The 24,688-nt window shown below is 38.5% G+C and overlaps 1 protein-coding gene across 4 annotated transcripts in view; it reads right to left on the reverse strand.

The window, feature by feature from the left end:
* The window catches only part of CORIN (corin, serine peptidase), a 229,110-nt gene that overhangs the window by 155,270 nt on the left and 49,152 nt on the right, over positions 1–24,688 (reverse strand). For all 4 annotated transcript variants that reach the window (XM_038556027.1, XM_038556028.1, XM_038556026.1 and 1 more), the window contains exon 3: positions 19,833–20,033. In XM_038556027.1, the coding sequence (XP_038411955.1) occupies positions 19,833–20,033 (201 nt within the window). The remainder of the gene's footprint in view (positions 1–19,832; positions 20,034–24,688) is intronic.

Consider the following 24,688-nt stretch of genomic DNA (forward strand, 5'->3'; position numbering starts at 1 on the left):
TATATATATGTAGCCTTAAATACATACCTTTTGACACTAATATTTCTAAATATTTACCCTAAGGAAATAATCATGGTTGTGAATATGGATCTTCATCTCTGCACAGTTTAAAACGTTTAAAAGACACTAATCACCTAAACATTCACCAATGGGAATTGGTTTAAAAGACTTTGAAATTCAAACAATGGGATATTTACCCACGTGAAAGACGCTGTAGAAGATGATCCAGGTATGCAGAATGGTGCTTATGGTAAATAAAAAAGGCAGGTCACAAAACAATTGGCCTACTATGGTCCTGTTTTCAAAAATACACCACAAAACAAGGGTTTCCTATCCTGTCCATGCCGATAACCCAGGGTCAGCTCATAGCCTCCAGTTTTATTTTGTTTCATAGTTGGCTCTTCCCCCAAGCACTACCACCTCCACAGCCTCTCTCTCTCTTTCGTTCCATGAATTTGCATGGTTGGTGTCACATAAATCAAAATATTAATATGAGTGCAGGTAATGGGATTTTAGGAGATTATTCCACTTTTTAAATTCTGTACTGTCTTATTGGCTTGTATAAAGATTTATTACTTTTGCTTTAAGAAGGAGATAATTAAAATTTTGGTTAGTATTTAAGTAAGCTACTAGTTAAAAGCAGATTCTTCAGGGTTTGGAAACGCAGTGGGAATATTCATTCTAGTTTTGCCCTAGAGGGGGGAGGTAAGCAAGAAGAGGAAGGAGCTCAGTAAGAAAGGAAACATGTCTTCTGATAACTATCTAATTCCCAAAGAAATAAAGAGAAAAACCTCTCCAAACCTAAGGCTATTTTCATTTTTAATAAAAATAATGTTAAGAAATAAGGCTGCACCTCTGATAAAATGGCTGAGCTAACCCTTTGATCTGTAATACAGAATAAATACATCCTATCACAGAAGGATTCCCAACCTCTCCTTCTACTTCCTTCCTTCACTTCGGTCACCGGTCACCGCAGAGACTTTGCTTCTGATCCTCCTAAGAGCACTTCCTAATCCCACTTCTCTTTCAAACCTCTCTGGAAACTGCCCAGACCCTGTAGGAAGTCTTTTTCCCCAAATGGCCAGATGTAGCCATGAGCTCAGGCTCACACTTCATCAAGAGCCACACTTTGCATTGGTTTTATAATCTGCCCCAATGTGTGCTGAGCTCAGTGGAGAGGCACCAAAACATCATTTCCACTCTCAAAGGCAACCAACGACGTGTGGGATTTCTCTGCACTCTAGGCCCTAGGATAGACAAGGCCAACAATTTCAGGGCACCACACCTGTTTGGGCCTCATCAAACTCAACATACAAAAATGAGAGAGAGAAAGGAGTTACAGAAGAAGAAAATCCAAGTGAAAACATTCAGACAAAACACAAAGAGACATGTGTACATGTGAATTTGGCCCCACGTGCGCCCTAGGGTGGGGGGCTCTGGGCGAGTTTCATGAATAGGACAGTCAAGTCATTTAGTGGAGGTTAAAACACATTCCAGGATGGGATGGCAGCAGAGGCAGGGAGATCACACACACAGCAAACCTCAAAATGGTCCGATTGTCTATATTGTCCTACAAGCAGAGATGCTGACTTAAAAGGGCTGAGAGTAAGACTTTTACTCCATCAGAAATATGAACTCGCCTTGGAAAATTCAATCTCAGGAAAACATTTCTTGAAAACCAGCCTGTGCCAGGCACCAAAACGGGTACTCAGAGGCTCTCGTTCACAATCACCTCATTTTCACAACCTGGTAAAGCGATACTGCATCTATATTACATATGAGGAAATTCAACTGTAGCAAGTCTAAGACATCTGCCCAGCTCTGAGGAGCTGTTCTATGGAAAATCCAGATCTTCAAACCCATGTCTCCTGAATAACTCCGATTCTGAGCCACCCTAGGCTAACACAAAAGGGGTTACTATGTTAAAAAAAGATCTTACAGAAGAGAACCACAATGGCCTGTGAAAGGAAAAGACTAAAATGTATGTGATGATATGTCACAAGGTCTGAATTTCTATCCACAAATAACACACCGATGGGTACTGACCACATGCTGTCATTTGTCTTATATTACATTATTTTCTGTAAGGCTCACAGCCTTACAGGGTATAGACATTAAGTGTATAAACCTGATGATAAGCTATACTTGAAGTGATGAGATGACCAAAAGGCTGATTCACCCCCACCTAAGCCAAAGAAACTACTGAAAACTGAGACATCATGTGAAAAAGCACAAGATACTAGGTAACTTATATGTGAGCCGCACAAAAGAAAAAAAGAGATTTCCTTCTCAGGGGACCATAAAAGTTCCCACAAGTATACTGTCCAAAGTGCTCCTATGTCCCTTAATGACACCATCTGGTTTTATTTTCATTATGGTATTAGGACCACCTCATACAATCTTGTCTGTCTGTCTGTTTGCTTGTTTGTTTATTCCCACTATGCGTCCACATCCCTGGAAACTCATAGGATACCAAATAGTAGACATTTAATAGTTATTTGCTGCGTGAATCGGGAGATTATATGGAACACATCTTCCCACTGAAGGTTCCTTACTGAGCAAGGTGTGAACAATCTGGTGTAGCTAAGACCCAGAGGCACTAAGGTTGATGGCTATTATTGCAACTATTGTTTTGTTTTTTTTGTTTTTTTTTTTTTTTTGCAACTATCGTTGCTAATTATCTGTTCCTTAGAACTTACCAGTGCCTAGAGAGTCATCTCATCCTATTTCTTCCACCGGACTGATTCCTATCTTGGGACTCCCCTCTGGACTAACAGTGCAGCAGCTGAAAGTGAAAAAGGGCTGTCCTCCCTTTCCTCTAAAAGGTATACCCTGAGTTATCCTGAAGCATGCTCGATCGCTTTTAGCCTGAGACCTCACCAGAGCAGAGAAAACAGCAGAAATCACCATATTGCTGACATTCAACTATCGTGTCAACAGTGTTGGTACCTTCAGCAAGAAAAATATATAATTCAGAGAATATATGGCGAGATAAATTTACAATAAAAGCCCAAATAATTATTTGTTTCTATTCAAGTTGTCTCTTAATATAAAATATGTTTTCAATTTCATTACCACTTATTGTTTTACATTATATAAAACAATTAAAGATAAGAAAATAGATAAAGGATCGTGGAGTACCTTTGAGGCTGGCTGTTTGCTAGGTACTTTATCTACACCACTTAACTTAAACTTCTTACGATCCTGTGAGACAGCCTTTTTTTTTTTTTTTTTAAGATTTTACGTATTTATTCATGAGAGACACAGAGAGAGAGAGAGGCAGAGACACAGGCAGAGGGAGAAGCATCGGGGAGCTCGATGCGGGACTCGATCCCGGGACCCCAGGGTCACGCCTTGGGTCAAAGGCAGATATGCTCAACCACTGAGCCACCCAGGAGTCCCGAGAAAGCCTTTTTATTCCCATTTTACAGCTGATGAGACAGATTCAATGAGGGCGAGAAAGTATCCAAGGTTACACAGCGTTAGGCTGTAGAGTTGAAATTGAAACTGGGTCTTTCTGATCCTGTAACCTATTCTTCTCTTGTGTATGATTCTGCCAAAGGTACTATTCCATTTTAAACACTGTAAATTTACTTCATTCATTATAGAATATTTTGATGAATCTGCTTGGATGTAGCAATAGAGCTGCTTCCCCAAGATTGACAGAAAAATTAAACCTTCTAAAAGAAAACAGGGAATCTGCTCTCAAAGTTAGTTTATCTGTCCTTACTGTGAGTCTGTTTGGATTGGGAATGCTCTGTGTCTATTCCTGGTTGTGCCACAAAGTCAACCCAGGTCCGGGCCACATCAGCAGAATGGAATAATGAAAGCCATTCTCTCTTCTAGATAACCTACAGGAAAAGTCACATTTTGTCCAAATGATGTCTGGGGCAAACTAATTTGAAAGCACTTCATGTACTTAGGAAGATCCGTGAGAGGGTTCCGGTAAGATAAGAAGGAACACGAAGTTAAAGATAGGGCCTCTCTGGGTGAGGATCCGGGCCTCTTACGTAACTATAAACATCTTCAAACACAAATGTGATAACTATTTTATTTCCCATAAGAGAAGATCAATGAGACAAAGTAAAACACATGAGTCAACTGTGGCATTTGTAAAAAAAAAAAAAAGTCTTTACAGACATAGTTAAGGACACAGACAACCCAAGGTCTTGCCAATCTATGCACAAACAAACAAAAATAAGTAAATACATACAACACTGTATGAATTATCTAAGTTAAGTAAGAGCTAGCTCCTTCTGCCAGAAAACTCATGAAGAGGGGGGTTTAATATTTTCTATATAATTACATATATTCCACACTTAACATTTTTAATACAACCTCAAATCTCTTGGCAAAGTCCTTGCCAATCTCCAAGCTTTGATATCCTACAAATACCTATTACTAGGTCATTCTCTCCTATCGTTCACACACACGCATTCATACTAGTTGGTTCTAAGATGTTTGAATGGTAGCTGAGGGCACACAACCTGTTGTCATTCATTCATTCATCACAAATATCTACTGTGGCCACGCTCTTAACGCAGTGAGGGGTCCAAATTTTATTATAAATTAATTATTCACATTCCATAGAAGAAAGTAAGATGTAACATTGCAGCTGTCACATCTTCATCTGTCAGGCATTTTTCATTGATTTTTAAAGAACTACATCTTGTCCCACGTAATTATCTGTTGAGAATTATGAATGGTTGAATAATAATAATTCAAATTTATATGTACTCTCACATCTGTAAAACACTTTTCCCACACATAGCACGGTGGTTGCACAGTCTGATTCAAATCCAACCTTTATCATTCTGTACTTATGTGGCCTTTCACAAGTTACTGAACTTCTCTGTATGTTTTTTCGTCTGTGAATTACTGTATTGGGGATTATCGTAAGGATTAAGTGATGCTTTTACAATGCTTATCATTAGCACATATGATAAACTATAAAACTTTTTGCTGGTTAAGTTGGGTGTCAGTTAAGCATCTGCCTCCTGTTCGGGTCATGATCCCAGGCTCCTGGGACCCGGACCCACTTGGGCTCCCTGCTCCCCCTGTCTGCTTCCCCACTTCCTTCCCTCTGTCCCTTCCCCTACTCATGTTCTCTCTCCCTCTGTCAAAACAAAACAAAACAAAACGAATAAAATCTTTAAAAAAATTGGTAACAAGTCAGTCTCAAGTTGAGCTGATATTTACCTATTTACTCTCTGAATTACAAAGAAAGATTTTACAGGCAATAGGATTGTAAGTGAGGGCAAATAAGAGACTGAAGTTGGTCCAATCACAGGAAAGCCCAGGAACAGAACGGACTACATAATTTGGGGTGTCCCGGTAAATGGCAAAATTAAGGCCCCTGTTCAAAAACCAAATTTATGTTACTTTTTATTTATATTATTCTTAATATTTATATTTATTTATATTATCATTAATAATGTCAACAAAGTGACAGTAGAGTATTAGATAATATGTGGAGTCCTCTGCTTAGAACTCTGTGTAATGCACAGGTCGGCACGCTTATGAAGCCAGTAAATGATCAGAGAAGAAATCCTCCCTCCAGAAAACTTTATAAATCCCCATATAGGGATTCTTGCGTGGCAGTTCCAGAATTTGTCTGTGACGTTAGGTAAGAACTAAAGGTGATCAGTGTAAGAGCTGTAGGGGCCTCCAATTCAGAGAATTTCTGTCTTTTCACAACATTTTAAGGTGTCCAGGGCAGAATACCCAACACACAAGCATCCCTGGCTTTGGCCAGCTATTCAAATATTATATAAAAGTAGTGTCTCTTTTTGAGAAACCAGATGTATCTACAAACTGCATTTCAGCTCCAATTTGGAGAGCCACACTTCTCTCCAGGGAAACTGCCCACACAGGACTGGTAAAGAGCCCATGCTCTGCCCTTTTAAGTAGCCACTTTTCTCCCAAGTTTAGCCTAAGAGAGAAAAACATGGTCTAATTCTAGTTTTCCAACTATTGTGCTGAAATGTTTGCTGCTTTATACCTGCTTTTAAATTATAGCGCACGTAGTAAGGTTGGCCCATGATAAGTCAGTCATTTTGAGTCCTTGATACACAGGGAGTTTCTCAAGAAAATAATAATGGCTACACCGTATCTCTACTCTGGATAGATTAGACAAATTTGATCAAGCTATAACTGAAGACAATTGTTGAACATTAAGAGAAGTGTTTCTTCTTTATCAAGAAGATATTAGCAGGAGATTTTAGAATACTTTTCTCCTACTCATTACCAACTCCAGTAGATAATGTCAATCCACTGGTCAGATGACAAAAAACATGACTCTGTAAACCCTGGCCTTGGAAAAAATGAAAATTCTGAAATCTCTCTTTTCTTTGCTTCTTTCACGTCAGGGTGAAAATGGAAGTAACTGGTATAGAGGAATAGAGGGCTCTGTGATAATAAAGCCAAAATAGAGAAACACAGGAAGCTTAAACATGTAAATTAATGTATAGTTGAAATAGCAAAGAAGCAGAGTCAAAATTAGTGACAGCGGCCCAGATTCAAATGTGGCAGATATAATGCAAACCTAGAGAGGTAGAGATCTGAATGGTGCAGTGAAAGCCATGGAATAGACAACAGAAAAAATCCAAGAGGGGAATGTCACTTCAATTCTATTTCTAGGGACATTGTAATTTTTGCTATAATTGGAAAATGTTGGAATATGAATTTTAATAGTGATGAATTAAATATTATAGAAACCAGAAACCTAGAGCTTATTGTTTTGCTTACTCAAAAACAGAGAAAAATAGGAGTATCCCCCATATTTTGAAGTTTGAAAAAAAAAAATGAAACTATGCCTTGGATACAGAAAGGAATTAAAAAAGAAAATGATATATTTTAAGTTAAATCATATTACTGAATTATTTCGATTTCAGAATTTCAAACTATATATTTGTTGCCTTTATTTCCATATCCTATGTAACTTTTTAAAATGATTTTATTTATTTATTCATGAGAGACACAGAGAGAGAGAGAGAGAGAGAGAGGCAGAGACACAGGCAGAGGGAGAAGCAGGCTCCCTGTAGGGAGCCCGATGTGGGACTCTATCCCAGATCCCAGGATCACACCCTGGGCCAAAGGCAGATGCTCAACTGCTGAGCCACCCAGGCATCCCATATCCTATATAAATCTTAATTAAATCATTACTATATTATAGGGTGTGCAAAAGTACCTATGTAACTAATGAGGTAAGCATAAGTAGAAATTTATTTTAAAATAAATATTATTTGATAAATATAATTAGTAGATAAATATTAATAGTATTTACTTAATAGAACTTTCATGTAAGGTATATAGCACAATATTTGACGCATGATAAGTTTGACATCATTTTGTAGTCTTTTTTCTTTCAAAATATATGTTATACATTACTCAGCATAATATGAGTATATATAACAGTCCAATGTATTACAATGTTTTGTATTTATGCAATGTACATATTATTTAGTAGCTCACTTATTCACTCACTAACATATCTCGAACATTTTCACAATTCTCCAAGAAAGACATACAGACGGCCAACAGATGCAGGAAAAGATGTTTGTCATCACTTACAAGCAGGGAAATACAAACTAAAACCACAATGAGATACCACCTCACGCCTGTCACAATGGGTAAGATCAACAACACAAGAAACAACAAATGTTGGCAAAGATGTGGAGAAAAAGGAACCTTCTTGCACTGTTGGTGGGAATGCAAACTGGCACAGCCACTCTGGAAAACAGTACGGAGATTCCCCCAAAAGTTAAAAATAGAACTACCCCACAGTCCAGCAATACTACTACTGAGTATTTACCCAAAGCATATGAAAATGCTATTTCAAAAGAACACATGCTCCCCTTTGTTTATATAGCAGCATTATTTACAGAAGCCTAGTTATGGAACCAGCCCAAGTGTCCATCAATTGATGAATGGATAAAGAGGGTGGGGTATACACACACACACAGACACACAATGGAATATTATTCAACCATAAAAAATAATGAAACTTTGCCATTTGCAAGGGCATGGTGGAGCTGGAGAGGATAATGCTAACCAAAATAAGTCAGTCAGAGAAAGACAAATATCATATGATTTCACTTATATGTGGAATTTAATAAACAAAACAAATGAGCAAAGGTGAAAAAGAGAGAGAGAGAAAAACCAAGAAATAGATTCCTTAACAGATTTTATTTTTGTATTTGAGAGACAGAGAGGAGAGCAAGGGAGAGAGAGAGAGAGAGAGAGAGTATGAGCAGGGGTGGGGGCAGAAGGAGAGGGAGAAGCAGGCTCCCTGCTAACCAGAACCCAATGTGAGGCTCGATCCCAGGACCCTGGGATCATGACCTGAGCTGAAGACAGATGCTGAACTGACTGAACCACACAGATGCTCCAAGAAATACATTCTTAATTACAGACAACAAACTGACGGTTCCCAGAGGAGAGGGGGGAGGATGGGTCAAAATAGGTGATGGGGATTTTAAGGACGGCACTTATCACGATGAACACAGGACGATATATGGAGTTGTTGAATTACTATCTTGTACACCTGACTACTATAACACTGTACATTAACTAACTGGAAGTAAAATAAAAATTTAAATAAATACATACATAAAATATACATGTTGGCCCCCTCAAAAAAACAGCTCAAAGACAATAGACAAAAATTGTAATAAAAGAAAATCAAGACTGTAACACTAAAAATAGTAATTTAACCCTAAAAACATTTACAAATAAATAAAAATTGAAGAGGCTTAGGATAATCGCTACAGGCACAGTAAAGAAGGAGCCCATAGAAGGAAAATAGCAAGTCAACAGAAAATGTCCTTCTGAAACCAAGCACTCAGAAATGGAAGAAAAAAGTCCTGTAAGGGTTACAGAGAAAAGTTTTCCTGAAATGAAGGAATAAATGAGTCTGCATTTGAAAGGGGGCAACCACATTTCATTTTGACCTCAGAATGATGGACATCAACACATAGACAGCTTAAGTTAATAAGCTTTCTAGAAGAATTCTTCAAGAACTGGCAGGAACTAGGCACCAGATGTGTTCATTGCCCCTGACTTATCACTTCTTTCAGGCTTTTGGTGAACAGACAACTAGTCTGTGTTTTTGAAGGAGGAAAAGATACTGTGTTTCCAGTGATCATTTCAATTCAAAATTAAGATTATAGCATTTTCTTTGTTTTTCTATCTGTACCTCTTTCCTCTTTTGTTGAAAATGTTGGTTCCCGAAAACATGAATATAAATATTTATTTGCTTTCCCCCGTATTTGCAAACAATGGTTTCAAAATAACAGCCTCAATATAATAAGACGGCCTAATGAAAATCTGAAATGAATTAAAGGTTTAAATATAACACCTAAAACCATAAAATTTCTAAACGAAAACAGGGGAAAATCTGCCAATCTTCCTTGGCAATCATTTTTTTAAAAAATAAGATACCGAAATACAGTCAACAAAAGCTAAATAAACAAGTGGGATTATATCAAACTAAAAAGCTTGAAAATGCAAACTATGAAATGGGAAAAAATATTTGGAAATTATGTATCTGACAAGGGGTTAATATTCAAAATATACGAGGAACTTGCACAACTTGGTAGCAAAAAATCAAATAACCCTATTAATATGGGCAACGGACCTAAATAGACAGTTTTCCAACAAAAAGACATACAAATCACCAACAAATAGATGAAAAGATGCTTCACATGGCTAATCATCAAGAAATGCAAATAAAAAACACAATAAAATATCATCTCACACTAACTAGTTAGGACAGCTGTTATCAAAAAGCCAAATGATAACAAGTGTCCATGAGGATGTAGAGAAAGAAGAACCCTTTTATAAAGGTGTTGATGGGAATGGAAATTGGTGTGGTCACTATGAAAAACAGTGTGGAGATTCCACGAAAAATTAAAAATAGAAATACCATACGACCCAGTCATTCCATTTCTAGGAGAGTGGTATTTCTTTTTTATCTGAAAAAAAAATGAAAACACTAATTTGAAAGGATATATGCAAACATAAAGTGGATAAAGAACATGTAATGGTATATTACTTGGTCATAAAAAGAAATCCTGCCAATAGCAACAACATGGATAAACCCAGAGTTTTAAGACAAATACTGTGTGGTATCCTTTATATGTGGATTAAATGTGGAATATTAAAAAAAAAAAAAGGGATTTCACAGAAACAGAGAATAGAGTCGCGGTTGATAGGTGCTAAGGGGAAATAGGGAGTTGTCGATCAAAGGGTACAAATTTTCAGTTACAAGACGAATAAGTTCTGAGGACCTAATGGACAGCAGGGTGACTATAGTTAACAATACTTTATGACAGACTCAAAATCTGCTGAGAGTAAAAGTGTTCTCACCACACACACACACACACACACACACACAGAGTTAACTACATGAAGTGATGGATGTGTTAATGACCTTGATCTCGGCAATCATATCAAAATGTACGTCAAATCATCACATTTTACACTTTATTTTTTTTCTTTTTTCTTTTTACATTTTACACTTTAAATACATGCAAATGTTTGCCAATTTTTCCTCAATCAAGCCAACAGGAAAAAAAGACTTGAACTTGTTGATGTTCAACTTTCTTGGCAATTCTTTTGGTGCTTAGAGTACCTCCACTAGGGATGTACCATCAAAATATTCCAAGTTCAGTGGAGATAATTCTTTCATTTTGGACGGTCGAATCACTAACTTCATCTACAGTTAGGATAATTTATTGCCTTGTTTTCAGTTTTGATGAATTTTTTCCTCTGGTGGAACTGTTTATTAAGTGAGTCATTTACCTGATTCTAAATTGAAACCACATGAAAGGTACACTTAAACATGTCTTATCTGCATCCCTGTCACTTCCTTCCTTTCCCTCTTCAATTAAAAAAAAATTTTTAAATTAGTTTTTGGTATATCGCTATGTTTATTTTTTAAGTAAATATATTTCCCTTTTCCAATTTATCACACAAAAAGTGGCATATTTTATACATTGTCTTGCAGTTTGACTTATTGATTCACTACTTAGTCTAGAGATCACTACATACATCAGTGTGTAGACTTCTATCTTATTATCTTCCCTGATGTATCTTACACTATTCCTAGGCTATGCAATATTTTTGTTAACAGCTCCCTCCTTTTTAACAACAACAAAAAAAAAGATTATTTATTTATTTATTCATGAGAGACAGAGAGAGAGAGAGAGAGAGAGAGAGAGAGAGGCAGAGACACAGGCAGAGGGAGAAGCAGGCTCCATCCATGCCAGGAGCCTGACGTGGGACTTGATCCTGGAACTCCAGAATCACGCCCTGGGCTGAAGGTGGCGCTAAACCGCTGAGCCACCCGGGCTTCCCATAACAGCTCCCTAATAGACATTTAGAATATTTCCATCCTTTTGAAATTACAAAAAATGCCAAAGCATCCAGGTTTTTGAGGGATGCTCCTTATTAGATTAAAAGAATTTCCTTCCCTGTTTCGTGACAAATTTTAACAAATGCTTTTGCTTCAACGATTGAGATGATCAATAAAAGAAATCTACTTTATTAATTAAACAAGAAGACATATGAAAAAAGTGCCTAATATTAAGCCAGCTTTGCATTTCCATAATAAGGTCCTCTAGCTCTAATTACTTCCCAAAATCCCCGTCTCCGAATACCATCACACTGGGTATCAGAGCTTCAGCCTATGAATTTTAGAGGGATGCAAACATTCAGTCCATAGCATTCCACCCTTGGGCCCCTCAAATCACATCCTTACATGCAAAATATATTTATTCTATCCCCAAAGCCCCAAAAGTCTCAAGGCATTCCAGCCTCAGCTCAGTCTCAAGTCCAAAGTCTTATCTAAATATTATCTAAATCAGATGTGAGTGGAGACTCGCACCACAATCCATCCTGAGGCAAAATTCCTCTCCAGCTATGAAACTGTGAAAGAGGACAAGTTATGTGCTTCCAAAATACAAAGGGGGGACAGGCAGAGGATAGATATTGCCATTCCCAGAGGGAGAAACAGGAAATAAGGAAAGGGTGACGGGTCCCCACGTGAACACTGACAGCGTGTGATGTGTCCCCACACATTATTACTTGCTTCATCCCTCTCATGATTGGCCATAACATGGCCACTTGGCCAATCCCCAAACCCTAAAACAAGCAAAGACTTAATTCATTTCTTACCCATGGCAACCCTCTCATATTATTTATTCTTAAAATTTTCTGTTGACTTTAAAGGATACATAATATGGTAACACACGGCGGCTTAATAGCCATCACGTTATCATAAATAAGCTTCTTAAAATGCATATCCTTTGGCCAGTACACATTTCTAAACATATCAAAGCAGAAACAAACCCAGTGAGTTGATTGCTTAATAAACAATGAAAGATTGGAAAGAAATTTCAAGGAGGGGATTGTATAATTCTAGACCTCCCACTTCCTGAGGAGATAAAATTCTCAGTAGTACCTATAAAAGCAAGGTTGGCCTTCCCATAAAATTGAAAACGATGGGCTGTGTTCAAGTTATTTAAGACAATTATATTATAAATTTTTAAATTCAATAATGATACAGCATAATCTCATTAAAAATGAAAAATCCAGGTCAAACCTTAGAACTAAAATTTACCTTTATAATTGTGAATAAAACTTAATTGTGTGGGAAAATGTATATTTATTATAGCATAAATGTGGTGCGAATTAGCAACCTTAACTTTTAAAGAAATAGGAAGAATTGAAATAGATCATGTTTTCCTCTGTTTCTGACCATCTTTTATAGAATTTCTCAGGTTGTAAATAATATGTTCGTGTCTCAAGGCAGTTACTAGACAGTGGCTACCTAGGGGCAAGATTTCTATCTGATCCACCTTTATAGTCTACACAGCCAAACCCCAGAGTTTGGCACCCAATAAATAGCTGTTGATGAATAACTGGTGCTTCCCAGAATATCCTAAACTCTCAAAAATTGAGATGTCTCATAGAGCTTGGAAGGGCACGTAAACCTCAGAATGAGTTTACACCAATTAACATAAACAAGTACTATAAGTTTTATCCATTCAAACACCACATGCAAATATTAGGTTAATGGTGCAGAGGAGCAAAACAGAAGAATAAATATTTTAACAATAAAAGACAAAGTGTGGTTTGCATCAAATTTAAACTGATGCAAAGCTTTTGTCTTGCAAAATTCATTAGCATATTCATTTCAACTACAAGTAAGTGAAAAGGCATATTCTCCAAAGGCACAAGTAACAGCAAACAGATTCCCACTGATGGTTTTTGTACTTTCAACACAGAATTGTACAAAGACCAAAAACCTAAGACAGTCAGCAAATTGAATGATTCAGGCAAAAGAATATACACAGTGCCAATTTTCTTTCAGAACCAGAGAGGGAAAAAAAAAAAAAAAAAAAGAACCAGAGAGTAGAGTAAATTACACAGGGATTTTTTTTGACTTTTATCTGAGAATTTGGCTCTTAGAAGGTCACTTTTATCCTTGAATTGGATCCGGACTGTGTTTGCAATGCAGTTTCACCATGCTACTGGGTTGTTTTATTTTGTTTTGTTTCTCGATACTGATCAAGGATCTCGGGCTGTTCTTCCTGAAAAGGAAACTGTGATAATGAATCTGGGGAGGAAAATTTTAAGCCACAAGCCCTTGACACAACTATTTAACTCTCATTTGCTGTAATGATGTGTTACAGGCACGATCGATGCCTTTGGGGGAACATGTTACCCCCATGGAATATTGCCGGATTCATTTTGGAAAGAAGGTCAGGAAGTCTTACCCAGAGATCTTTGAAAAAGAGAAGACTGGGAGAGTGAACCAGTGACCAACCCATTACGCCTTTCAAAAGCCCACCTCCACAAGTGATTGAGTTTGCTTCTCTGGGAGAGACCCAGTACCTCCCAGGGACAATCATCTAAAGATGAATATGGAGAAAGGAAAGGAGAGTGAGAGGGGAAAAGAGAGTCCATTACTACACGTGAATTTCCTTTTTCTCTCTCCCAAGAACTGTGCAGGTCTTTACTAGAATGCTACTATGCTAACCAGAAAAGCAAGCAATAATTATTTAAATGCTTCACTTGGTTCTTGCTTAGATGTTGATTCTAGCCAGAAGCCCATGTCTGAATCTCAGAACTATTTTTTAAGCCTGAAGAATATGATTGACTTTACAGGAGAAGTAACCAACTCGACTTGAACACTGGTGTCTAACACTGGTGGCCAGCAGAGCACATAAGCGATGGTGTCCAGGATCACAACTACAATAAATTTTGGAGTAGCAAATTCCTAATGAAGCAACTTAAACAGGCCTTAGGCTCTCCCGGGTACCGAAAAAAGACTCTTTTCATCTGGAGTATGTGTCCTTAATCATAATCCAAAGACCCTAAAGTGTCTATACATAGAATTTTTATTGTCTATAAAGGACCTGGATTGAAGAAAACCAGCATCTCTATTTCCATTAACCTCCAAATGAAATTTAAAATTATCAGTGTAGGCAACAAATGTAGAAAAACAAATTAAAAATTACATATGATATTTTCCTATCAACATGACATTATGACAGACATTTCAAAATATTACTTGTGCTCATCCCTGTTATAAAATTATAGTTATTGACCTACTGCTAGATATCATTATTTAACAAACACATGAATTACTGTATCATGAATTTATGTTTCCAATACTCTGATAACTGAATTTTAATAAAATCGCCTTCCTTTGTGGTTCTGTGTAATTTATTTTAAGCACCAAAACATTATTCTGAGAAGGCACAGAGAGGCCTCGCCAGTTGCCAAAAGAGTCTTTGGCACAAAAAAAACGTTAAGAAGCTCTGCCATAGAGCATCGCTGCTTCTTCTGGGGCTGTGACACCAACAACTAGAATTCTGTTACCCTAAAGCAGTATTTTGCAAGCTGAAATTTGCACAGGCCCTTTCACAGGAAGAAAGTTATGCGGAAAGTTATGCAGGAAGAAAGTACATATAGATATAAGCCACTTTATGTCTATAGATCTAACACAGCTATGAAATTAATATGCATACATTAAATAGAAACAAAACTATGAGACAAATGAAATTTGAGCTAATTGTGTTGAATAGTGTCAACATTATTGTATGAAAAATAGAAAAATATGATGCTGAGCCACAAGTTCCTCTGTATTTAGGAAGCTTATCCTATCACGTGTCCCAGCTGAGTAAGTGGGCCACCATTTTTCTCTACTTGAATTGCCACAAAGGTGCCCTCTGCACAAGAAGCCAGTACATACTTTGGTTCTGCTATTGAAAAGAATATTTATCAAGTCTGCCTCTGTTCCTTTCTTGATGGCTGGCAAGTGCCTAAGCAATATAGCTTAGCAGCAACATAAACCATAAATAGAAATTCATTACAGGCACTAAAGTTCCATGTAAGTACTTGTTATAAGATGGTTGTCCAGGTTATTGAGATCAGGCTCATGTTAGTTTTTTTTTTTTTTTTTTTTTTAATCATCACTGAAATGAAAGTACGTATTTAAGAAATTGTTGTAGAGAATTCTTGGATCCTAGGAATATATCTGAGTTCCTCAGCCCCCAGATGGAAAAGTACTGTCCAACAACAAGAAAGGGATGCTAAGGATACAATTCTTGGGCACATTTAATCCATTCACCCATCCACCTTTACACAGATAAGCACAGATAAACACAGATTCCCACTCCAAATGGTGTAATAATCCATAGTCAGTAAGCTCCTGACTTTTGAAAAATATAATGAAGACAGCCAGTAGTCTATTGTTGATAGGATTAGGAAACGTCAGGAAAAAAAGGAGAGGGGACTTTATGTGATTTCAGATGTCTAGACTCCCTTTCCCCAAATCCCCCCAGTATAGTTGCCTGATGAATTAGAATCCAGGCAAAACTTCAAGACATGCTCTGATCCTCTTAGTTTCATGCTCTTGCAGAACTCACTTTCAAGCTAATAGAAATACCATGTTACAAACAGAAAACAAGGAAAAAAGAATAACTTTAGAGTTTTTGATTGGTGTGTAAGCTTTCTACACTCAGCAGATTTGGAGCATGTGGTTAGGGCACTTCTGGTACGAAGTTACCCGGGCTAATGCATCTTTTCTTAAAAGTGAATGAGAGGCATGATACATTTTCATCTGATACAGAAGAGTAAGGAGCTGGTCATCGAAGAGCGTGATGAGAAAACAGAACACTCTAAGCTTTTCGCACATTACCCCACTCTTTTGTCCCTTTAGTTCCTGATCAGAGTTTCCAGGTTATTTCACTGTGTACTGTAAGATTCTTACCCAAAAAAAGAAAAAGCTCTTGGTTGGTCAAAGAGTTTTTTTCCTTTCCTTAAAATTTAGTTTATGTTTAAATATTTATAAAATATATATGAGAAGAAAGGTGAAAACAAAAAAGTGAAAATAGAAAATGCAACCTAGAAAAATCCCGTGCTGAACTACAACATGCAAGCTACTGATGAACCTTTCCCTTTCCATATTACAACTGGGTTTCAAAATGCAGCTAATGAAACTCCAGAAGTAACAGATGTCACATAGAACCCGTTTTACGTTTACAAAGCTCTGTCACACAGTGTGATGGGGGAGTGGGTGGGTATCCTGATTAAGAGTTTACCAACTACAGAATCCTATGCTTTGGCTTGATACTGAGGACCCCCAGGCAGGAAGGTCTTAAGGAAAGGCTACTTCCTCATACCTTTTGCAGGGAGTTCTCTCCTCGGTGTCCTACCCAGGATATTTGGATAGAACAGAATGTCTGGCCACTGTATTTTTGGACTGAAGCGGACGCAAATAGCTTTCACGTATGCCAAGAATTTAAAATGACCTTTCAATTAGAGATAATTTTTAAAAAGGGATAAGAGCCAATTCACTGCTAGGTGTTAGTACTGATACAAGGCCTAGAATGATACTTTAAGTGAAACTGGTTAAGTAAATATCAAGTGCAGAAGTATGATTAGACATTGTTAATGAAAAGTGGTAAATCAGATATTAAAATTTTGAAATGAGGGGATCCCTGGGTGGCTTAGTGGTTTAGCGCCTGCCTTCGGCCCAGGGTGTGATCCTGGAGTCCCAGGATCGAGTCCCACATCGGGCTCCCAGTATGGAGCCTGCTTCTCCCTCTGCCTGTGTCTCTGCCTCTCTCTCTGTATGTCTATCATGAATAAATAAGATCTCTTTAAAAAAATTTTTTTTGAAATGACTGTAGTTCATTTATTTATTCATGCAATAAGTATTTTTTGTGCACTGGCTATACAGCAGTGAACAAAGAAAACTACTCTCCTCGGGCTTAAATTCGCTCTGCAACTGCAAAGAACATAATAAAATTAAATGAGGAAGCACAAAATACTCGAAAGAGCACAGGTCCAGGAGTCCCAAGATCAGAATCCCAATTTCATGCCTACCAATTGCTACACAGGTGATATTGGATATATCAACTTAATTTCTCTAAGCCTCAATACCATTACCTGAAGTGGCGTGTATTGCCTGCATACCTGCATACCTCATCAGTTAATTATATATAAGAACCACAAAGAAAGTATTTAAATATGCCCCCCAAACTACCAAAGGCTCTGTAATCACAGACTAGCAATACTACTGAAATGTATGAAAAACTATCCCTTGCAATGAATAAATAATTTTAGTTAATACAAACAGTCCATTGAAGGTCTGGGTGGTCAGACAGTCAAGCTCAACGCTAACTGTCAAGTACATTAACAACATGGCATGACATATATTCAAAGGTGTTGACCTTGCTCCATTTAACTGTTCCAATTTCCCCCTGGATTTCCTTTACATGTCAAATGATGTTCCCAGTCCCAAGCAATGTTCCAGCCATACGAAGAGAGCACGAGTCAAACAGACTTCCATCAAGCTTCCAAACTGAGTAACAAATACCATATGGTTCTTTACTCTTCGGTGTTTGTGTCTGCCACCCCTACTTGCATCTCAACAAATGACAAAACTTTCAAACTAGAGACAAATCTACTTAGCAAAAGACAGTAACAATTGCTGTAATTGCAACCACATTAGCGGGGCTAAGTTTTTGCTTAGGTTACTTCTGCACTTTGGATGAAAAACACTGGGCGTAAGAGGAATCAAGTGCTTAAAATACAGCTAAAATCTTAAAAACTTCAAAATCAAACTCATGAGGAAAACAAATTTTACTTGGCATAGTTTGGGTTTGCAGTTATGACAGGAATCTGTAGCACTCACCGGTGAACATCAAGCCTAAGAAACAGTTAATCCGTAGGTGCTGTGTGAAACAATGGAATTCAAACAATCTGTCTCTTTGGGGCTAGAGCAATAGAATAATTCTGCTTTCCTTCAGACACTGGCAAACATATGCTGTGATAGCGAAAAGTTAGCTTAATCCTTCCCTTCCTGGCTCAGAATGAAAATCAATACTCTGTCCTAGACTTAGGCTGTGATTTCCCTTTGTGGGTTTTCATGAGAGGGAGGAACAAGTAAGAAGGACCGTGGATGCCTTTGCACAATTTTCAATCACATAACCTTGTGTTAAGAAATAGAAGGTCAGAAATAAGGGGCGCCTGGGTGGCTCAGTGGGTTAAGTGTCTGACTCTGGCTCAGGTCATGATCTCGGGGTCCTGGGATCAAGCACCATGTGGGGCTCCATGCTCAGCCCAGAGTCTGCTTGTCCCTCTGCCCTTCCTCCCACTCGTACTCTCTCTCTCAAATAAATAAAATCCTTAGAAAAAAAAGAAAATATAAAAATTAAGACAACTGCAGGGATCCCTGGGTGGCGCAGCGGTTTGGCGCCTGCCTTTGGCCCAGGGCGCGATCCTGGAGACCCGGGATCGAATCCCACGTCGGGCTCTCGGTGCATGGAGCCTGCTTCTCCCTCTGCCTATGTCTCTGCCTCTCTCTCTCTCTCTGTGACTATCATAAATAAATAAAAATTAAAAAAAAAAAAAAGACAACTGCAGAGAAAGTTCTTCTCGTGACTGGTCTCTGATTATGTTTTGCCAGCACTAACTGGATGAGAGCAGACCCCTTGGGCACTTTCCCCACAGCTCCACTCCCTCCAGCATTCTGGCTGGAAGCTTAGTGACTTTACTAAAAATCCGAGGGATATTGAGGAATACAATCCGATTGCAGAGCATATTGCCTGCCACCATCTAACTGGTCCCACCTCCACACTTCTGTCCTCCATCCTCTCTCTCCCAGCTCTTGTTCTGGAATAGCTGACAGATACCTCCATGTGTCCTCAAGCAGAGTTTCACACACACTATCTTCCTCAAGGTGTGATTGTCATTCACCAACATGTAAAATAAATTGCACAGTCAATAAAAGAGGGAGAAGATGGAAATAAGGTAAAAAGAACACACGAGAGCCTTAAAAGCAAGTGTGTGTGTGTGGGGGGGTAGTTCCCATGAAATCATTGACCTTCCATCATAGAACTGAGATCCCTCCCACAAGGCATCAGTAACAAAACACATAACTTCACCTACTTGCTCATTTAGCCGTCTCAAAGTAAGCAACTTAAAACTTCAAAGCAGAAGCACAAACTTTCAGAGGTCAGCCACCATAAAGTCAGCACCGTGGTACTGGGGCAAGCTGTATGCCTCAGAAATGTTGAATGGCACTGATACATTTTCATTTCTTACCCTTTTCCCTGTCTGGACAGCTGAGCAGATGGCATCGTAAGTTTAGGAAAAGAACTCTCAGGTTTGCCAGGTAAGAGAGTGCAGCTTTGCCTGGGTGGCCAGTGAGTGATTGTGAATTAAAGACCATTGGCTGCCACACTTGAAAATCCATCCACCTGTTGGTTCTACAGACATTAAAAGGCACGAGTGTTCAGCACCCTCAGACATACTTGCGTTCCTGTGATTTTGGTCCCCTGGGAGAGAAGCATCCGTGGTCCAGGCTGGAATGTGTTGACTGGGATGTGTAGCCGATGTTGCGGTGCTCTTGTTACAGACTGGATTTGTAAGAATAATCTCAGACACTGGGACTTCACCATCGGTGACCAAAGGCTCACTCCCGTTAGATTTAAAATAGGCTTTTTTTAATGTTCCTGAAAGAGAGAGAGAGAGAAAAAAAAAGATATTTTGATACATTACTTAGAAGTATTTATTTTAAAAAACATATTAAGCAAACTCTAGAGCCACTTTCCCAAGTCTCATTCTATCCAGGCAAATGCAAAGAGGAAGATGATGGCTAGCAAAACTTCCCACTTTGTTGGTACAACCAAGAGAGTGTCTCCTCTACCACTAGCAACCTAAACCCTGTGAAGAACTACTGCTTTCTCAAAAGCTCCAGGTCGAGAAACTGAGTCTCCCACCAAGGTGCCCCCGTGCCCACAGAATTTAGGGCCATTTCACCTCACCTGAGACTCACAGCAAATAAATGAAATGTGACTCTTATAGTGTTTCCTTACAGTGAATTTCTCAATTTCATCCATCATTTTATGCTACTTAGTACCCAGGACACACGCTCTTCGTATCTCTACGTCTGCCACCAAAGGACAAGAGTGCCTGCCTAGCTTCAGCCTTCTTTTCTCCACGTTTTTCAAATTTCAGTGACCCATGTGCAACAGGTAACTAAAAATAATAGGGCTCATATATTCACCAAGACTATACCATAAAAACCCCCAAAATGTAAAACTCTAATTCTAGAAAAACTAAGCAAAAGAACTCAATTGTCTTCATCTTCAACCAGAAACCATAAATGCAATGATAAGATAGAGCCATTAACCGAAGATTACCAACTGGTCACTTTTCTCAAGGTATTCATTCATTGACAAAATAGTCAAACCTAAGATTATGGGAAATCACCTGGCTTTGGCTTTAGGCAGAAACTCCTGAAAACTTTGAAAGAGATCATGTATTTTTAACTTAGTAAAAATAGACAACAGACTGTTTCCATAATATAGCACTATAATCGAGTATGTCACTAAAATAAACAAATGTGATATTGATTCATTATAGAAACACCCAAGGGAGGGTTTTTTTTTCCTAAAGGAATGTACAATGAATGCTCTCATTGGCTCTCACTTCTCCAAACAGTCCACGGACCATTAAAAATAAAAGAAATATAAATAAAATGTTTAATATCAGTCTATGGAAAAAATTTCTCTACATGTGCTTGACACTTGGAAAACATTAACTACAAATCAAAATAGAAAAGCAGCTGTTTTCTAGCTAACTGAGGTCAACAGTTTCATCTGCTGAAGGATTCTAAATAAAACACTGGAGCATAAAATCTCAGTCGTGACCATGTGGTGCAGGTAACACACTCTCCAAACTGTCTGTGTGATTACGGGTAAATATTAAAGGTAGTAAGTGAAAGGAAAGACCTCATTTAATTGTTTTTGATTTTCAAACTGATGCACGGTCTATCCTAGATCAAAAACAGAGACGACTCTGTAATATGTATTTCATTCATACAAACCGTGTATGAATCATTAGATACAATTTTATTTTCATCCATTTAGTAGTTGCTCTCATTGTTATTTTTTCTGGCAGAAAGAGATTTTTCACAATAACATGTTAATTCCCCTAATGCGGCTGTGATGAACTTATAAAGCCTGTAAAAGGTGATTTATTTATTACACTAACCTCTGAGTCAGCATCCAGCGCTGTCAACATAACTTTTAGCACACGCCAACTCCTCGCAGATACATGATTCTTTATTCACTTAAACAGAGTTCCTTTCCATATAATTCACTTAAAAAGAGCTCCTTTCCATATAAAGTATTTCAACAGTTGTTCTTAGCATCTTGTTTGTAACAATCAACCTATTAATCACCTTTCCTTTACCTTTCTCATCTAACCACAGGGGCAAAAGTGTTGATAGCATCTCTTCACTCCAAGAAGTCCTTTGGAACACTGCCTTTCGTAGGAAACACTGACTTTCGTAGGACAACTTTCTAAAAAAATTTCAGCTTCCTTGCTCTTAAATTCCACATATCAAACCAAGCTGGCAGAAAAGAATGAAAGGCAAAGGTAATACATGATATACGGTAGTTACTGTAGTTAATGTCCATAAAGTCTATTTTTAAGAGACAGACCGGGATGCCTGGATGGCTCAGCAGTTGAGTGTCTGCCTTTGGCTCAGGGCATGACCCCAGGGTCCTGGGATCGAGTCCTACATAGGGCTTCCTGTTCTCCTTCTGCTTGTGTCTCTACCTCTCTCTGTGTCTCTCATGAATAAATAAATAAAATCTTAAAAAAAAGAGAGACAGACAGACCAACTGACAGAGAGGGAGAGAGAACCATCCTAATGGCCTGAATTCACCAGGTGATTTGTTTTCAAGCATCTCTGGAAACCCACCAACTCCCTACTCACAGTTGGTCACCTAACACACATATTTTTAAAGAGTACAAAAATTGGAACTCAGTAAGAGTAAATATCCTCAAGTTATCCCACGATGAGCTATAAAAATGCTGAGAGGTATTAGCCCAAAGTGGAGGGTTCATTCTTCCAGTCTTGCCCCATCCTTTCTACATTCCTAGTTTTATAGGGCTGTGGCTAAAAGTACAGGTTCTACAGCCTGACCACCTGGATTTAAATCCCGTCTCTGGTACTTACTAGCCCTGAAACTTTGGGCAAACTCTCAACTGCCATAAACTAGGGAAATAAAAGTCCCTCCCCTCGTGGATCAAGTTAGTCAATGTATATATACATTTGGAAGAGTTCCTGGCACAGAGTCAGTTCTCATTAAGTGTTAGTCATCACTACACAGTGATAGCAAAGAAAGTAAAACTGCCTTCCTTATGGCTACGAAGGTACTTTTAAATCAACATCAATTTCCATTTACTGTAAGTGCATCCCACATAACAAAATGGCTAAAGAAATTTTCAAAACGAACCACTTAACCTACTTTTGGAGGAAAAGAAATGTGGCTCTTTCACGCCAAGTGAATAACACAAGACCACACTGACCAAGGTTGTAAGGCTCACAGGGGTTCAGCTCTGGAACATGGCTCTGCTTAACAAGCTCACTTAAGAAACAGTCTATGATTCCAATAATAATAGACAAACTTTACTGGTCACTTGTAATGAATGGATTGAGCACTGTGGTAGGCACAATGACTGTCCCCTAGAGACGTCCCCATCCTAAATCCCAGAACCCATGAATATGCCACTTTCCACACCTTACATGGCAAAAGGGATATAACAGATGTGAGTTAGTTGATGAATCTGAGATGAGGAAATGACCCTAGATTATTCAGGTGAGCCAAAGGTGGGCACGGGGTTTTTATAAGCACAAGAGGGAGGTGAGAGGGTGTGCATCAGAGACATGCAGCATGAGGAGGACTCAATGGACCATTGCTCATTTTGAAGATCGAAAGAGGCCACAAGCCAAGAAAGGTGGGAAGCCTCCAGAAGTTGGACAAGACAGGAAGCAGACTGTCCCTTAGAACCTCCAGAAGGAATACGGTACTGCCAACACTTGAATTTTAGCTCAGTGAGACCTAGTTGGACTTGTGCCCTCCATAACTCTAAGGTCATATATTTATATTGTTTTAAGCTACCAAGTAATCAGTTGGTTGTAGCAGCAATAGGAAACTAACACAGGCACCTGGCTAAGGATATTCACTGTAGACACCTACTGAGTTGGCTTTCCAACAATCTTTTGAAACAGATGCTTCAAGAGAGAAGGGAAACAAAGCTTTCAAGAGTTACTTAGCTTACCCAAGAATTGAGACATGACATACAACATACACAGGCACCCACACACACACTTCCCACTTTGGACAAATTATAAAAGTTGGAAAAAATCAACCATCACATGCATGTAAAAAAATTATCTTCCTATGATGTGAGTTTAAAAGTAATTCCTCATCTTTATGTCTCTAGCCATGTGGAAACACATTTACTTGGCATTTTCTATGTGCCAGGAACTTTGTATTTACTTTCTGCTGCAAACACAACATTTAGTAAGAGCTTCTTATCATCAAGATGTTTCTAGATTAGTTGAGGGAAACAGGCATGTAGTCTAAAAATACAAACCATGATATAAGTGCTTTGAGAATGATATGCATGAGGCAATCTGGTGACAGAAAGTAGAGAAGTAGCTGTCATTCTATTTGAGAAAGTCAGGAAAGGTTTTTTAGGGGCGAATGATCCTCAATATAAATCTCAAAAGATAATTAAGGATCAGCCAGGTTTGAGCAAAGCATTTGTGGGGAAAAGGAGGTGTGTGGCAATAGGGAATGGAGAACTTTCTAGATGGAACAAAGGGGGAAAGATAGGCAAGGCCCAGCAGCAAGTAATTAAATACAGCTAGCACAAGGGGGACTAGTGAGAGGAAAGGCGAGAGAGGTAGAAGGAGCCACGTTGTGAAGAGTAGTTCCTGTTAAGGGCTTGGAATTGTTCTTGTGATGAAGAACTTTTGAAAGATCTTAAGCAGGGTGGCACATGAGAATGACCCCTCCCCTCTGGCAGCAAGATGATGGGGAAAGGGGTCAAGTCTAGAGGATAAGAAGACTACTGCAATAGTCCAAGCAAGAAGAGAGTAAGGCCCAACCCAAGGCAGAAGCAATGAAGACAAAGGCAACATTTGGGAAGAGAGCTTTCAGAGGCAAAATTATGAGTTATAAGGGAAAGAGTCAGAGATCCCTTCCAGGTTTCTGATTTGAATTACCATGTACATGAGGGAACCCCCAACTGAGAGAGAAGCGGTAGTCATGAGTGCCATTCATCAAATATTTTTTTAAAGATTTAT

The sequence above is a fragment of the Canis lupus genome, chromosome 13 (assembly GCF_011100685.1).
Source record: "Canis lupus familiaris isolate Mischka breed German Shepherd chromosome 13, alternate assembly UU_Cfam_GSD_1.0, whole genome shotgun sequence".
Classification (NCBI taxonomy): Eukaryota; Metazoa; Chordata; class Mammalia; order Carnivora; family Canidae; genus Canis; species Canis lupus.